This window comes from Onthophagus taurus, chromosome 10 (assembly GCF_036711975.1).
Source record: "Onthophagus taurus isolate NC chromosome 10, IU_Otau_3.0, whole genome shotgun sequence".
Lineage (NCBI taxonomy): Eukaryota > Metazoa > Arthropoda > Insecta > Coleoptera > Scarabaeidae > Onthophagus > Onthophagus taurus.
The window spans coordinates 8826133-8844962 of NC_091975.1; the positions used below are offsets into that span (position 1 = coordinate 8826133).

The 18830-nt window shown below is 32.0% G+C and overlaps 1 protein-coding gene across 4 annotated transcripts in view; it reads right to left on the reverse strand.

Moving 5' to 3' along the window:
* Positions 1-8073: 8073 nt before the first annotated feature.
* Positions 8074-18830, reverse strand: part of LOC111428884 (NHS actin remodeling regulator GUK-holder) — a 63004-nt gene continuing 52247 nt past the window's right edge. For all 4 annotated transcript variants that reach the window (XM_071199498.1, XM_071199497.1, XM_071199496.1 and 1 more), the window contains one exon: positions 8074-9617. In XM_071199498.1, coding sequence (XP_071055599.1) covers positions 8554-9617 — 1064 coding nt within the window. In that variant the 3' untranslated portion in view covers positions 8074-8553. The remainder of the gene's footprint in view (positions 9618-18830) is intronic.

Genomic DNA, 18830 nt, shown 5'->3' on the forward strand with positions numbered 1-18830 from the left:
GATTTTTAATGAAGATTACAAATATATCAAAATTGAGGTTGACATTTTAAATCTGAAGTTAGTTATCATATAATAAAAGTTTTATAACTGAAGTTAATGTACTGTTAGTCACTTTTTTTAATTTTCATCTTTTAATTTTGACATATTTGTCATCTTCATTAAAAAACCTTTAAAATGAGTCCAAACATGACACACTTATCTCAAAAAACAAAAAATTTGAATAAAAAACATTAAACCCGAAGTTAGCAACAATGAAGATAGCAATTTAATTTTTAAATATTAATACCAACCTTAATTTTTGATTTTTTTTTTATTATATTTTTGTTTTTGGTACAAAAATTAAGACATTTTAATTTTTTTTAATAAAAATTAAGAATTTATCAAAATGACATTGACATTTCAAACCGGAAGTTGCTTATATCTCGAGTAATTTTGGAATTAAACGTATCATGTTTGGGCTCATTTTAAAGGATTTTTCACGACAATTACAAATATGTCAAAATTGACGTTGACATTTGTAACCGAAAGTTGACTATAACTTCATTAATATTGAAGATAAATATGTCGTGTTTGTACTCATTTTAAAGGATTTTTAATGAAGATTACAAATATGTCAAAATTGAGGTTGACATTTTAAATCTGAAGTTAGTTATCATATAATAGACAAATGGACAACTTCATGAATGTTCTCGTGCGGTTATTATCAGAGCCCGGACAGTTTAGGAAAAGTGCGCCCCTCTCCACGAAACGAATTCCATGACAACGACGTAAGTACGTTGTTGTGACTTTTGACACCTTTTAAGTTACTCTTCAAAATTGAATTTCGAAGAGCGATGAGCGTACGTTAGCGAAGAACTTGCAGTGCAACATTAATTAATGAATTAATAAAAATAATAAACTGACCGGCAAAAAAAACCGGCCACTATAAATTAGCCAAAACTTCAAAGCTGGCTTTCTCGCGAACCGCGCATTCGATTTTGATGATTGTTTCTTTCATCGAAAGGTTGATTCTTCGGTAATAATCCTGCGATAGAAATTTTCATTTAGGTTTTAATTTGAGCATATACGGGTTGCAAGAATGAGAAAAACTTTTGTTTCTCGAAATTTGTAATACCCTGTGGGGTGCAACTGCTACAGCAGATAGTGTTAACTGGAATCACACGGTAGCCCAATCTTTTCTGAACATCTTGTTTTTTTATTCACTCTATTATCTCTATTACTAACGGAGATGCAGTGTTTTAAAGCGCACGCCTGTAAAAACAAGACAAACAAGCATAAAAAAATCTAAGGTGGCGCGCTAGGTAGCGTATGTCATTTGTTTCGAATAGTAAATTGACAGTTGTTAAAGATTTTTACAGTCTTTTAACATAATAGCAATCCCGTTGTCAGTAACTGATGTTGCGGCTATTGTTACTTTAATTGAGGATGGCAAAAGTCAGCAATACGTTGCCCATACGTTGGGTGTACCCTGAACAACATTTCAGGATGCCTGAAACCAATATGTGGAAACAGGAAATTTCACTAGGCGGCAAGGTTTCGCTAGAAGACGAGTGACAACAGCAGTTGATGACCGATTTATTGTTCTAAACACTCTGAGGAATTTTAGAACGAAAGCTGTAGAAACTCGGCACCCTCTTCAGATGGTGCGTGGGGTTGGCGTAAGTGAAAGAACTATTCATCGAAGACTTGATAAAAGTGATCTGACTGCAAGAAGACTTGCCAAAAGACCTCGGCTGCTCCAGAGACATCGGCGAGCACGTCTTCAATTTGGGCGCGTATATACGTATGAATTAGAGAATGGAACAACTCCGGTCACCTGATGGTCGGTGAGTGTGGAGACGTCGTAATGAAAGGTTTGCGACCTACACCTTTTCGGAAAGAGTACCTTTCCATGGAGGTTCTATTCCCATTTTATTGGTGACGGATTCATGCTAATGCATGACAATGCGCGACCGCACGTAGCACGTGTGGTTAACGAATACCTTGATGAAGTAGGGTATTGAACGGATAGAGTGGCTCGCGTGCAGCCCGGACCTTAACCCTATCGAATATCTTTGGGACCAACTTGAGAGACGCATTCGTCGTCGTCCTGTCCTACCGGACAACCTTCAAGAGTTACAAATTGCTTTTGAAGAAGAGTTTACCGCAATTGCTCACTGACATCAACGACATGCACCATTTGAAGACGACACCGAGCTTCTACAGCTGTCGTTCTACGATTGCTTAGAACAATAAAACGGTCATCAGCTACTATTGTCACTCGTCTTGTTTTCACAGGCGATCACTTGAAAATACTGCATCTTCGTTAGTAACAGAGCTGCAGAGCTGTAGCAGCTGTACCCCATAGGGTATTACAAATTTCGGGAAAAAAAGGTTTTCTCATTCTTGCACCCCGTATATGCTCAAATTAATATCCGAATAAAAATTTCTATCGCAGGATTATTACAGAAGAATCAACGTTTCGATCAAAAAAAGAATCATCAAAATCGAATGAGTGGTTCGCGAGTAAGCCAGCTTTGAAATTGTGGCTACATTTTGGTGGCCGGTTTTTTTTGCCGGTCAGTGTATAAAAATACGCACTGAATTATTCATTTTTGGTTTTATTAAATTTATAATTAATAAATTAATTATAAATTATAATTTATTTTGTGACATAAGGTATGACGTATCCGACAGCTTCGCACACTTCGATTGAATATTGAGACTGGAGTGGGAGGCGTTTTAGGATAATTTTCCTAAACTGTCCGGGCTCTGGTTATTATAAACATTTCGAAAAAAATTTGTTAGAAAGATCGGTTCAGAATAATGTATTCTACAACCGTATAATGCTCTGATGCGGAAGATACCGGACACCTGTATACTATATTCCATACATAATGGGCACCTGTATATTATATTATACTTTTACTTCAAAGACCTCACCCCGTGAACGTCAATTTGTTCGACTTGAACAACCTTATAACCAATACTCAACAGATTTTGAGCTTATGCCTTATTGCTTATGCAAAATCTCAAATTTTAAACAAATATTTTAAGTATCTTATAGCAATGATTAAAATAAGGTATTAAAGTAACTACATCGCGCTTAAGTGGCCAGACGGCAGTTTTACGGACTCTAACAGAGCTTCATTAAAGCTTCTCATGCAAACTCATTTGCCAAGAAGCCAAGAAATATGTGTAAATTTGCAATTTTGTAATTAAAATGAGTTATTGCAACGTACAGATGTAACTTATATCTGTAGTTCTATCCAATCGGAAAAAATGGTGCTGGTGTGTGTTCTAGACTGGCCGTCGCGCCTTAATATTTTTATCTAACTACAATTAAGGCGCGACGTATTAGAGGAAAAAAGTTTTTCTAACAAGGGAAGTATCAGAACTGTCCCTCACCGATTTTGTTGAAATTTGGTACAGCGATAGTATGGCCAAAAATAAGGTTTACGAATTTTTTTATACGTGCTAATAAAGCCCCTGGGGCGAGTTATAAGGGTTGGAAATCGGGGCGAAATATATATATTCGCTTATAGGCTGAAAACGAAAATAGCTATCGAAATGTGGTAAACGTAAACTGATATTCATTCTCAAAGAGCTTTCCATTGATATATCACACATACATCTGAGGGCTTCAGGGGGTAAACTACCCCTACTTTTTTGGAATATTTTAAAAACTGCCCTGTCGATTTTGGCGATATTATGTGTCCTTATAGTACGTTTAAAAATATTAATGACGTGTTTTTTCTTATTTGCCTCTGACCATCCCCTGCAAAATTACGGGGTATGATAGATAACCCCTTTCCTTAAGAATAATGTGATAAACTGTAACACTTTTGAACAATATATTGAAGAAAACCATAAATTAGTTGTAAATTAAGATTTACGCAGTAAAATAAACCCTATACGACATTAAAAAAAATTTTTTTTTAGCGAAAATTGCTTGTCGTTTTTGGTGCAATTTCCCACGTTGATTTTTTCATACGTTAGGTAGTACTATTGTAAGAACTTACAAGGGTTAGAAGTTTGGGGTAGAAAATATATTTTCGCTAATAACTTTCATACTCCTTCAGAAAAATGTTTTTTATCCTTATTCTATTTAAATAACACAAAAGTTAGGATAATTTTATAAATATTTATTAATAATGAGTTAAAAAGTAACTGACAAAAGAATGGTTGACTATCACAAATTGTATTCTACATTATTAATTTAATTTCTTTTTTTTATTCAATATATTGTTGGCAATAATGAAAATCATTGAAATAATGTTTTAAACACAACGATTGTTTACACCATGCACAAGTTATAACAGCTATATCTCCACAGATATCGCACGTAGGTTTTTCATTGGAAAAGCAAACCTCCACGGGATTTTCAAACTGTTCTGGTCTCTCCTCTATATATCCAGATGCAAACTAGGCGTATTTAAAAACATTAATAAATCGTTGGGGAGACAACTGGTTATGCGTTAAGGATTGCAATTTTAAAATGTTATCTCGCTGATGCAAATTGACATCGTACTGGTAGAGAATAACTTGATCAGAAAATCTTCTAATGAAATTTTTCTATATTCTAAAACCAAATACATCCAGGGGTTGAATTTGACCTGTTGTCCCTGCAGGTATAGACAAATATTTAAACTTAACATCCGACGGAGTTACTTCACTAATAATTTCAGGGCAGTGGCCACTCCAAGAATCCAGTAATAGTGATGATTTGGGTCCGGTGTTTGGGAAATAGACATTTTGTAGCCAATTTTTCATATGAGCAGAAGTCGGCTTACCAGACTTTGATGCCAAAACGAATATGTTATCTGCTTTGAACATTGTACTTATTACCCTCGGTCCAAACGTACCAGAGGATTCTAACAATGTGGAATACAATTTTTGATACTTAACCATTTTTTTTCATATTGTTGTAAACATTTCCTGTCCGAAAGTTTAAGCATAACACACATTACACCAAAAATAAAGACACAGATTCATTTCAATAAAAACGTTTACTAGAAAATCAAGATGTTAATTATCACGAGAGACATTTAAAATAAATTGACGAGATTCGAAGGTTCCTGAAGATGGTTTTGTAAATAAACCGAAACCGGTAGAATTTAAAACAATAAATTTATTTTTAATAAAAGTACAAACAGAAAACAGTATTTTACTTTATTTTTTTTTCAGTTGCCTTTTAACTTATTATTAATAAATATTTATATAATTATTCTAACTTTTGTGTTATTTAAATAGAATAAGGATAAAAAAGCTTTTTCTGTAGGAGTATGAAAGTTATTAGCGAAAATATATTTTCTACCCCAAACTTCTAACCCTTGTAAGTTCTTACAATAGTACTATCTAACATATAAAAAAATCATCGTGGTAAATTGCACCAAAATCGTTAGGCTCGTTAACCCCAGCCACCCCTTAATTTCAAATAGGGTTTATTTTACTGCGTAAATCTTAATTTACATCTAATTAATGGTTTTCTTCAAAATATTGTTCAAAAGTGTTACAGTTTATCACATTATTCTTAAGGAAAGGGGTTATCTATCATACCCCATAACATTGCAGGGGATGGTCAGAGGCATATAAGAAAAAACACGTAATTAATAAACTGACCGGCAAAAAAAACCGGCCACTTAAATTTTGCCACAATTTTAAAGCGGGGTTTCTCGCGAACCACTCATTCGATTTTGATGATTCCTTTCTTGATCGAAAGGTTGATTCTTTTGTAATAATCCTGCGATAGAAATTTTTATTCGGATATTAATTTGAGCATATACGGGGTGTAAGAATGAGAAAAGCATTTTTTCTCGAAATTTTTAATACCCTGTGGGGTGCAGATGCTACAGCAGAGGGTGTTAACCGGAATCAAACGGTAGCCCAATCTTTTCTGAACATTTTGTTTTTTTATTCACTCTATTATCTCTGTTACTAACGAAGATGCAGTGTTTTAAAGCGAACGCCTGTGAAAACAAGACAAATAAGCATACAAAATAAGGTAGTAAATAGTAATAATAGTAAATTGACAGTTGTCAAAGATGCCGTTGTCAATAACTGATGTTGCGGGTGTTATTAGTTTAATTGAAGATGGCAAAAGTCAGCGATACGTTGGGTATACGCCGAACAACAGTTCAGGATGCCTGGAACCGATATGTGGAAACAGGAAATTTTACTAGGCGGCAAGGTTCCGGTAGAAGACGAGTGACAACAGCAGTTGATGATCGATTTATTGTGCTAAACACTCTGAGGAATCGTAGAACGACTGCTGTAGAAAGTCGGCATCGCCTTCAAATGGTATGTGGGCTTGACGTAAGTGAAAGAACCATTCGTCGAAAACTTGCTGAAAGTGATCTAACTGCAAGAAGACCTGCCAAAAGACAGCGGCTGCTCCAGAGATATCGGCGAGCACGTCTTCAATTTGGACACCTACATACGAATTGGGAAATGGAACAATGGGGTAAGGTCACAGTATAAAGTAAATCAGTAGTCTCACTTGCCTTATATGGCGTCCTCAGATTTGCTACAGCGCACACGCTGCGCGCATTCATACTACGTTTGCTACCTTATGAGTACGTGATCTTTATCATCGACATAAAAGTTTGTTGCAACATTTATTTCAATGATGCGCGCAGCGGATGCGCAGTAAAAAATCTACGGACACGACGTCAAACGTGCCGACACGAAGTGAGACTACTGCTTTACTTTATACTGTGGTAAGGTGCTCTTCACTGATGAGTCCCGATTTTGTCTTCGGTCACCTGATGATTGAGAACGAGTGTGGAGACGTCGTAATGAAAGGTTTGCGACCTGCACAATTTCGGAAAGAGTACCTTTCCATGGAGGTTCGGTCATGGTAAATAAAATAAATCTTTCATTTCAACGTCTTCATATTCGTTTCTGACTATCGGGTGATAGTAGACAAAACCACTACTCACCCGTAAAAAAGACCTCCATTGCAGTACTCATTCTTCCATTGCTCGATCTCCCAATTCACATGTAAGCGCGCAGATTGAAGACGTGCACGTCGATATCTAGGAAGCAGCCTCGGCCCTTTGGCAGCCTTCTTGCAGCCAGACCAGTTCTAGCAAGTTTTCAGCGAATGGTTCTCTCACTGACATCACAGCGGCCTCTACAGCTGTCGTTCTACGATTGCTTAGAACAATAAAACGGTCATCAGCTACTATTGTCACTCATCTTGTTTTCACAGGCGATCGCTTTAAAATACTGCATCTTCGTTAGTAACAGAGATAATAGAGTGAATAAAAAAAGAAAATGCTCAGAAAAGATTGGGCTACTGTTTGATTCCAGGTAATACCCTCTACTGTAGCAACTGCACCCCGCAGGGTGTTACAAATTTCGAGAATAAAAGTCTTACTCATTTTTCTCACCCCGTATATGCTAAAATTAAAATCTGAACGAAAATTTCTATCGCAGGATTATTACAGAAGAATCAACCTATCCATCAAAAAAAGAATCATCAAAATGGAATGCGCGGTTCGCGAGAAAGCCAGCTTTGAAGTTGTGGCAAATTTATAGTGGCCGGCTTTTTTTGCCGGTCAGTTTATTTTTAAACGTACTATAAGGATACTTAATATCGCCAAAATTGACAGGGTAGTATTTAAAATATTCCAAAAAACTAGGGGTAGTTTACCCCCTGAAGCCCTCAGATATATGTGTGATACATCAATGGAAAGCTCTTTGAAAATGAATATCAGTTTACATTTACCACATTTCGATAGCTATTTTCGTTTTCAGCCTATAAGCCAATATATATATTTCGCCCCGATTTCCAACCCTTATAACTCGCCCCAGGGGCTTTATTAGCACGTATAAAAAAATACGTAAACCTTATTTTTGGCCATACTATCGCTGCACCAAATTTCAACGAAATCGGTGAGGGACAGTTCTGATACTTCCCTTGTAAGTAAAATTTAATACTTAGACTAACAATAAGTGTGATATTACATTGTTTAATATTTCTTTTTAATTTAATCTCGAATATTACACGCTTAAAATTTCTTAAAACAAAAATTCGATAAGAATTGAATGCAAAGTTTAGGAGATAAGGTGTAATTAAAAAAAGCTAGATTTCGATGTTTTTGTACTTTTTATTGGCATCTAAAAACAACTCAATTCACGTCTCGTAATCCAAAATCCAATTATAATTTCTTCCCATCTTAAAAAATTTAATTTTTTATAATCCGATTTAAATAAATACTCTATATACAATACGAATCAATAAATACAGCGTTTTCATTAACAATTTATTAAATAAGTTAATGAATCCTCTGCAAAATAGATATAATAATATCGTTCATATATTACTCCTTCGATAATTTATTTTAATTTATTTTAATTTAATTTAATAGTTATTCTTAGCTTATTTAAGGCATCTTTAGATATCTTACAACCAGTTTTCTTTTCATTTTTGCCACTCCTTGTACTCTACTTGTTTCTTGATTTCTATAAAAGTATGAAAGAAAGAAAGAAACTAAATCTATTTTTTTTTTTTAAATCGACTAGAAAATAGTAATGTACAAAATAAAACCTTTTATTTCTCTTATTTATTTAAAAAGCTGTTTCTAAAGTAGGCAGTAAAGGTTTTTCGGGGGTTTTCCTTATCGTATTGTCAGAAGAATTAAAAAACTGAGCTCGTTTCGCTTGCATTTTTTCACTAATACTTAATTTCTCGACATTATTGTTTTCAACGAAACATTTTTTTCGTTCCGCCGAATTATTCGGGCTATCATCTTCGCGATGATCCTCCAAAATCGTTGAAGATAAAACGTCCGATCTAGGACTTGCAAATCTCCATTGCGAACGCGGTGAAAGAATCTTCGAGGGTTGTCGATTTTTTTCGGGTGTTTTTCTGTTAAGACTCCTCGGCGATCGACTCAAATCTAAAATATTAATTTTTTCTTCATCCTCGTTTTGATTCGGTTTCGGTTGTATTTGGGGTTTTGAAAGTTTTAATTGCTCAACGGCTGATAATTTGGTGGAAGCGGGGGGTAAATTCGGGCGACAATGTTGTAGTAATAATCGTTTAAAATCTAAACGCGCAGCTTGAGATGTTTTTTTATCGGTGATAGCCCAACTGTGGCGAGATCTAGGTTCATTTTTAGGCGATAAATTAAATTCGTTCAATCTCGATTTGGATTTGTCGAAATAACCGGTTTCGGGGGGTTGAACTTTTTCAATTTGGACCGACACATTTTGAGTTTGATTTTCAATCGAGTTCGTTTGGGGTGATTCTATGTTTAATTTCTTTTTGCTTTTGTGAATCACCGCGTATAACTCGTCGTTACTCATTGTGCTTTTTTTCGGGGATAAAAGCTTGTTTTCTAAGTTTATCGCCGATTTTAGCTCGGATTTATTTGATGGGGTTGAACTTTTAAAGCTGGTTAATGTTCTTGGGTCGATTGGTGAGATTCTTAATGAATCATCAAGTTGAGTTTGATTTTTTGAGATTGTTGGGAGCTGAACTGGGATTCCCAGCTTTTTGGGTTGACATTTTCGCCCTAAATCCTTCGTTATATCCGGCTCGTTCAAATATGACGCCTTTTTCGATGGTAAAGTGTTGTATTGGCCTTTTCGATCCGTTTCCATCATTTTCTCATTGGTTAGTTGATGTCCTGAAAATGATTTTGATTTAATAATCATTTTTAAAAAAATTAAGTCAAAATCTACATTATCTAAGTTTTTACATTTTTATCCAACTCTAAATCATGCTTCTCTATTATTATTATTATTTTCTCTTTTAGTTTATTTTAGTTATCGCGTAAATATTGAAAAGAGCTATTGTTGTCCGTAAAACAAACATCTCGACGCGGACAAACCAACCAACCTGCCGCCAATTGTATTCTATCTATTCCGTTTTAAAATGAATTCATTAAATATAACATACACAATAATTAAAAGAAGAAAGCATGCACCACCACCACAACAAAAAACAACAATTTACATTTACATATTAAGAAATAACCCCGCATGCATATTTTTAAATAGGTAAAATCTCACCTGGTGTACTAAAAAATTATAAAAAAAAAACAAACACACAGTGCACATACAAGAAGTGTTGTGTAAAGGACTAAGACCCGTTTTAAAGCACGCTTGAGTGTACCGGCTCTTTTGTCCAAGTGTACTACACACTTCGCGGGTTGCCCCCAAAAATAAACCTGCTTGTGTTCGTAGGCAATCGGAATTTCTTTGGTTTTGCGCGAATATTTCCATTCGTACTATAATTAAATTTAAATTTAGTTACAGAGATGTGCAAAAATCGTGATTCAAGTCAGTAAGTCAGCGCAAAATCAAAAAAATATACAGTTGATAACAAATTAATTTGTCATTCGCAAAATTAAAGATTAAAAAGGTGCTGCGTGATATACAAGATTTATTCGTAACAAGTCAACAAAACACAAAAATATATCTAAGCATACAAAAAAGAGGATATAAAATAAAAAAAAATAATAATAAAGTGTTTCGAGACGTACAATATGCAAAAAAAAGGTTTAATAATAATAATAATGATACAGTTATTTACATCGATTTAGCATGCATAATTATTTACAAATTTATTTACAAAGTATGAAGTAACAGTATTTACACACAGAAACGTAATAAAATTAAAAAAGGACGAATTATCTATCACAAAATGTAATTGAAATACTTATTTATTAATTAATTAAGCACACGGGTGGATTAAAAATGAAATGGATGGATAAAAGGATGATATAATCGATATTAAGGATATCTTGCTTGTACTAGTTTCGGTTATAAGTTATCTTCAGCCAAATAAAGTCACCAATCTTGAACTAATAAGTAATGACACCATCAAAATCAATGATAGATAAAATTAAAATACAACAAAGTTGAATTAGATTCCAGAAAATTTCAGAAAAATTTGTCACTTTGGATATTGTTCTTGGAAGAATCATGGAAGCAATACAAAAATACTCCAAGTTTTATATTGTACTTTTTATTTTATACAGAATTTAATTGGCCATCTTCAGAGACTCTAAAAATAGATTAACATTTCTCATCTTACAAAAAATCCAAAAAACATGTTAAAAATGAAAAGAAAGTGCTAACACTAGATTAACTTCAGTTATAAAACTCCTATTATATGATAACTAACTTCAGATTTAAAATGCCAACCTCAATTTTGACACATTTGTAATCTTCATTAAAAATCCTTTAAAATGAGTACAAACACGACATATTTATCTTCAATATTAATGAAGTTATGGTCAACTTCCGGTTTGAAATGTCAATGTCATTTTGACATATTCTTAATTTTTAATAAAATATCTGAATATTTGTCACAAAAACAAAAATATAATAAAAAAGAAATCAAAAATTAAGGTTGGTATTAATATTTAAAAATTAAATTGCTATCTTCATTGTTGCTAACTTCGGGTTTAATGTTTTTTATTCAAACTTTTTTGTTTTTTGAGATAAGTGTGTCATGTTTGGACTCATTTTAAAGGTTTTTTAATGAAGATGACAAATATGTCAAAATTAAAAGATGAAAGTTAAAAAAAGTGACTAACAGTACATTAACTTCAGTTATAAAACTTCTATTACATGATAACTAACTTCAGGTTTAAAATGTCAACCTCAATTTTGACATATTTGTAATCTTCATTAAAAATCCTTTAAAATGAGTACAAACACGACATATTTATTTTCAATATTAATGAAGTTATGGTCAACTTCCGGTTAAGAACGTCAACGTCAATTTTGACATATTTGTAATCGTCGTGAAAAATCCTTCAAAATGAGTCCAAACACGATACGTTTAATTCCAATATTACTCGAAATATAAGCAACTTCCGGTTTGAAATGTCAATGTCATTTTGACATATTCTTAATTTTTAATAAAATGTCTTAATATTTGTCACAAAAACAAAAATATAATAAAAAAAAAATCAAAAATTAAGGTTGGTATTAATATTTAAAAATTAAATTGCTATCTTCATTGTTGCTAACTTCGGGTTTAATGTTTTTTATTCAAACTTTTTTGTTTTTTGGGATAAGTGTGTCATGTTTGGACTCATTTTAAAGGTTTTTTAATGAAGATGACAAATATGTCAAAATTAAAAGATGAAAGTTAAAAAAAGTGACTAACAGTACATTAACTTCAGTTATAAAACTTCTATTATATGATAACTAACTTCAGGTTTAAAATGTCAACCTCAATTTTGACATATTTGTAATCTTCATTAAAAATCCTTTAAAATGAGTACCAACACGACATATTTATCTTCAATATTAATGAAGTTATGGTCAACTTCCGGTTAAGAACGTCAATGTCAATTTTGACATATTTGTAATCGTCGTGAAAAATCCTTCAAAATGAGTCCAAACACGATACGGTTAATTCCAATATTACTCGAAATATAAGCAACTTCCGGTTTGAAATGTCAATGTCATTTTGACATATTCTTAATTTTTAATAAAATGTCTTAATATTTGTCACAAAAACAAAAATATAATAAAAAAAAATCAAAAATTAAGGTTGGTATTAATATTTAAAAATTAAATTGCTATCTTCATTGTTGCTAACTTCGGGTTTAATGTTTTTTATTCAAACTTTTTTGTTTTTTGAGATAAGTGTGTCATGTTTGGACTCATTTTAAAGGTTTTTTAATGAAGATGACAAATATGTCAAAATTAACAGATGAAAGTTAAAAAAAGTGACTAACAGTACATTAACTTCAGTTATAAAACTTCTATTATATGATAACTAACTTCAGGTTTAAAATGTCAACCTCAATTTTGACATATTTGTAATCTTCATTAAAAATCCTTTAAAATAAGTACAAACACGACATATTTATCTTCAATATTAATGAAGTTTTAGTCAACTTTCGGTTACAAATGTCAACGTCAATTTTGACATATTTGTAATTGTCGTGAAAAATCCTTTAAAATGAGCCCAAACATGATACGTTTAATTCAAAAATTATTCGAGATATAAGCAACTTCCGGTTTGAAATGTCAATGTCATTTTGATAAATTCTTAATTTTTATACAATGTCTCAAAAATATAAATACAATAAAAAAAATTAAAAATTAAGGTTGGTATTAATATTTAATAATTAAATTGCTATCTTCATTGTTGCTAACTTCGGGTTTAATGTTTTTTATTCAAACTTTTTTGTTTTTTGAGATAAGTGTGTCATGTTTGGACTCATTTTAAAGGTTTTTTAATGAAGATGACAAATATGTCAAAATTAACAGATGAAAGTTAAAAAAAGTGACTAACAGTACATTAACTTCAGTTATAAAACTTCTATTATATGATAACTAACTTCAGGTTTAAAATGTCAACCTCAATTTTGACATATTTGTAATCTTCATTAAAAATCCTTTAAAATGAGTACAAACACGACATATTTATCTTCAATATTAATGAAGTTATAGTCAACTTTCGGTTACAAATGTCAACGTCAATTTTGACATATTTGTAATTGTCGTGAAAAATCCTTTAAAATGAGCCCAAACACGAACTTTCCGGTTTGAAATGTCAATGTCATTTTGATAAATTCTTAATTTTTATACAATGTCACAAAAATATAAATACAATAAAAAAAATTAAAAATTAAGGTTGGTATTAATATTTAATAATTAAATTGCTATCTTCATTGTTGCTAACTTCGGGTTTAATGTTTTTTATTCTAACTTTTTTGTTTTTTGAGATAAGTGCGTCATCTTTGGACTCATTTTAAAGATTTTTTAATGAAAATGACAAATATATCAAAATTGACGTTGACGTTTCAAACCGGAAGTGATTATATTTCCGTTAATATTAAAGTTAAATATGTCGAGTTTGGACTTAATTTAAAGGATTTTTGTGAAGTTGACAAATATGTCAAAATTAAAAGTTGAAAGTTCGAACTTTTTGGTTTTTTGAGATAAATACGTCAAGTTTGGACTCACTTTAAAGGTTATTTTATGAAAATTGCGAATATAATAATAAAATTAAAGTTGACATTGACAACTGAAACTTTTTTTCACGACTAAACCCGAATGTTTCTAGTTCTCGTTCTAGTTTTAGTTCAATAAAAATACACAACATAGCAATATCTTATGCTAACTATCACTGCCATTAGAACTAACACTAGACCGAGAACTAGAAATAATCAGATTTAGTCCCACTCAAGACGGCTAAACCTGAACGATTCTACTTCTAAGTCTTGTGTTAGTTCAAGTAATAGAGCTAGTATAAAACTAGAACTAGAAATATTCTTTCTAGTTCTAGGTCTAGTGTTAGTTCTAGTTTTAGTGCAATAAAAATATGCAACATAGTGATATTTTATGCTAACTAGCGCTACCGCTGTCGTTTGTAAAATGGATAAGATACTTATATCACTTGAAAATGACGAAAGAATTGAAAAAAAAATTAATGGGAATGTTTTCCAGAAGATTCAAGCATTTTAGAATTTTGGAAAAACTGATTGGCGTTAATCAAAATGATTCTAATCCACTACAAACATCTCTAGAATACTTAACAAGTCGGAAAGAATCAGAAAAAAATGATTTCAGTATTTTTGAAAGTGTTTCAAAGATAGGAGAAAACAGAAAATATTAATTGGTGTGTGACAAAATCCCTTAAATTCATTAAAAACATTTTTATATCACTTGACAATGACGAAAGAATTGAAAAAAAGTTAATGGGAATGTTTTCCAGAAGATTCAAGCATTTTAGAATTTTGGAAAAACTGATTGGCGTGAATCAAAATGGTTCTAATCCACTACAAACATCTCTAGAATAATCAAACACCACTACAAACATCTCTAGAATACTTAACAAGTCGGAAAGGATAAGAAAAAAATGATTTCAGTATTTTTGAATGTGTTTCAAAGATAGGAGGAAATAGAAAATGTTAATTGGTGTGTGACAAAATGCCTTAAATTCATTAAAAACATTTTTATATGACTTGACAATGACCAAAGTATTGAAAAAAGTTAATGGAAATGTTTTCCAGAAGATTCAATCATTTTACTTTTAGTTCTAGTTTGTAAAATGGATAAGATGAGAGATGTTAATCTATTTGTAGAGTCCCTGAAGATGGCCAAGGGCCGAAACTAGTCAGACTTACATTCTATATAAAATAAAAGACATAAACTTTTAATATTATACTAACATCTAGGAAACGACACTGACGCGAAATTGTAGGTTTATCTATTTTTCCTATTATAGAATTTCTTGGTGTATCTAAGTGTCGTATCTAAGTCGGTTCTTAGACGTATGATCCAAATCGGACTTGAAATCGTACAACGTGATTGGTGCTTAGCTTTATACTTTAAAACAAATAGTATTTTAGGTCTTTCGGTATTCTGCATTTTTTTCTAAGATAAGTTACACCTTTACTTACCAGACAGCATGAAAATCTCTAAAAGCGATAATATGTCGCTTAGTCAAGTGATGTATAACGCGGACAATTAATGAACACACTGTACAAGTGCTGTAAATTTATACAGGGTGTTTTAAAACAACGTTTAAATATTTATAGGGGTAGTACTACAGTCAGAGAAATTTTTTGGGACTCTACGTTTTTTCTTTTAAACTATAACCACTACAGATTTGATACTTGGCAAATCGATACAGTATAAAACTGTCTCTTTTTGGGAATAGTATGATGATTCCATTGCTTCCGGTTACACCGGAAGTGAAAATAAATACCACTATTTTTCAACTAAATTCAATTTTGGTAACTAATGGCATAACGTTTTGTAATGGAATAACTTATACTAACTGGAAGCAATGGAAACATCATACTACTCTCAAAAAGAGACAGTTTCATATTGTATCGATTTGCCAATTATCAAACCTATAGTAGTTACAGTTTAAAAGAAAAAACGTAGAGTCCCAACAAATTTGAACATCCTGTATCGCGAAAACGGTTGATTTTCGGACTGTAGCACTAGCCCTATAAATATTTAACCGTTGTTTTAAAACAGCATGTATAAACGATAAACGATTTCATATACAAGTGCTGTACGTTTAGTTCACTTTCCAAGATATCAAATAAATGATATTTATATTGATAAAGATATAAAAGTCTCTTATAAGAAGATATTTACTCTCAAACCGTCAAGGTCGCTTGTGGGCGAGGCGCTAAATCTGATAAATCAACATGAACTCAACCTAACAGCATTCCAACCCAAATATAACCCAACTTCAACATGACCAAATCATTAAGTTATTATCAAGACAAGAACGCAAAGTATTATGTAGTACATAAAGACCTGTTAGCTCTATTATCCGGGTTGGATTGGGTTTTGTTACTTGGTGGGATCTCGATTCCATGTACAGGGTGGTTCAAATTGGATGTCCGAATAGGCCAACTCGGAAACTATAAGAGTTAGAAAAAAAGTAGCTTACATGTCATGATCTCGTTTTTCTAGAAACTGCTAATGCTGAAAACCTCTTAGCGCTATCGTCTTTTGTTTTTCCCCTAGAGGCCAAAATTGAAAATATCGTAAAACCAATAGTGCAATTACTTGGTTATTATTATAGGTGGAGTATTATAACTACGACATTATATGGACACTTTCTTACAGAGAATTTCGACAGGTCTATTTCTTATTATTTTAGAATAAAGCTAAAAATAAACTTTTTTTATAAAATTTCCATCTAGTGTAGTCGAGGAAATTAAATTTACAGTTTCCTGTAAGTTACGGAGCGGTAGGTAAAATCTAAAAAGTTTGCAATTAAATACGAAGATAACTTCTGGTATTTAAAAACAAATAATTTTTTAATATGTAACACTCTAACATATCAAAATTTTCGTAATTGATCTTAAAAATAGGTTTTTTAAAGTGACACTTCAGAAAATTTTTGAATACAAACAAATGTTGCTGTGTTTACTTGAATTAAAAAAAAAAAACATTTGAGAGCCGTCTATCGATAATTTATTAAGGGCCAGTTGTACCACCTCCCGATAAATTATCTAACGGATAATTACCTTGGATACAGAGGTTTTAAGCGCTCTCATTGGCTAAGTGCGCCAATTTATCTATCGGATAAATTTATCGGGAGTTGGTACAACCGGCCCTTAGTCATTTAAAAATAATATTAAATCATAATAAAAAATGTGAAATAATGCAATCTATTCCAACTTTTGTGTAAAACATATATAAATTAAACAGTTCAACAATAGTTATTTATATTACAAGTGGGCTAGAAACATAATTACAGTACGAGTGTGGAGAATTGCACGACGAGGTCGTAGACACGAGTACTGTAATTATGCTCTAGCCCACGTGTGATATACAGCATTTTATCTACGACTGCTAAAAATTACTAAAAAATCAATTTCTTTAGAAAAGTCTATTTGACATTTATAAAAATATTTTGAAATGACTGTTGACAATTTTGAATTGTCAGTTTCAACAATATGTTTACTCATCTGGAATAAGTGTTTTGAAATGTAAAAATTGTTATGTTTTTAAATTTCAAAACACTTATTCCAGATGAGTAAACATATTGTTAATGATAATATGATTTTTAGTTAATGTTTATAATAAATAGTATTGTTTCTTTGTAAGTAGATAGCACTTTTTCTTTTGTATTGTTGTTCGTTTCAATAAATTAAGTCTGTTCTGATTCGGCTAAAACTGCGTTACGTAATGAAACCAGTGCGGTAATGAACTTCATTACGTAACTCAAATCACCTCTAATGAGTGCGGTAATGATGACTTATCCAAGCAGTCGTAGATAACAGTATATTATTCAACAAGCGTATAATGGCGGCTGTTACCCACGAAGACGAAGTTGTAATCTGAGTGGGTAACATCCATTATACGCAAGTTGAATACTATACTTTATCTACAACTATTTAATTTTGAAAAAAAAATCAAAAAAAGGAAAAAAAAAAAAACTTGATAGACATTTCAGACATAACCTCAATATAAGAAAGCTGTCATTTCTGTTAATATTTTATTTTTTGATTAGTAGGCCGTGTCAGAACTGTGGAATAATGGCTTCATTATTCAACACTTTGTCAGTCAAGAGTAATGCGTGTGATTACCTGTCAAAAATCAAATGTATAATGAATAGATAATTCAATAGTTGTAGATAATAGTATATTATTATATGAGCATATAATGAGGGCTATTATTCACGAAGGTTAAGTTTATGTCACGAGCGTAGCGAGTGGCATAATTAACCTAAGTGAATAATAGCTCATTATATGCGAGTAGAATACTATACTTTGTCCACGAGTATTGAAATTGATTCCATAAATTTATTTTTTAAATAAATTTTTGAATAAAGTTAATGTGACACAAATTCAATGTTACTAATTGTAACCAACTTCACAACAATTTGTCAAAATTAAATGTCAGTTTTATAAAACGTCGTTTTCTTTAGGAAAATTAATTAATTTATGCTTAAATCATACGAAAAAAGGCATTTGTTTAGGTTTTTTTAATGTCAAACATTTAGAAACTCCTAAAAAATTGAATTAAATTGACGTTTTTTGACCTTTTAACGTTTCAAATAATTATTATTAGTCTGGTCAAGATGGCTACCTGTGGATAATAGTTATTTATGTACCAAGTCGGCAAAGTGATGCTTTATCGAACGAGTCTGAGTTTGCGAGCGAGGCGAGTAAACAGGCGAGTTCGATAAAGACACTTTGCTGACGTGTTGCATACAACATTTTATCGCCAACCGCAAAATTTAACAATATGAAGACATTCTAACTTACCAATATTATGACATGTGTCAAACGATTTGTTTTGTTAATATACCTCGGTAAAGTTACACTATGTATCAAAGGTCGGTAGTATAGTGGAGAGGGAAGTGCGCTTTCATACAGAAGGTACCGGGTTCA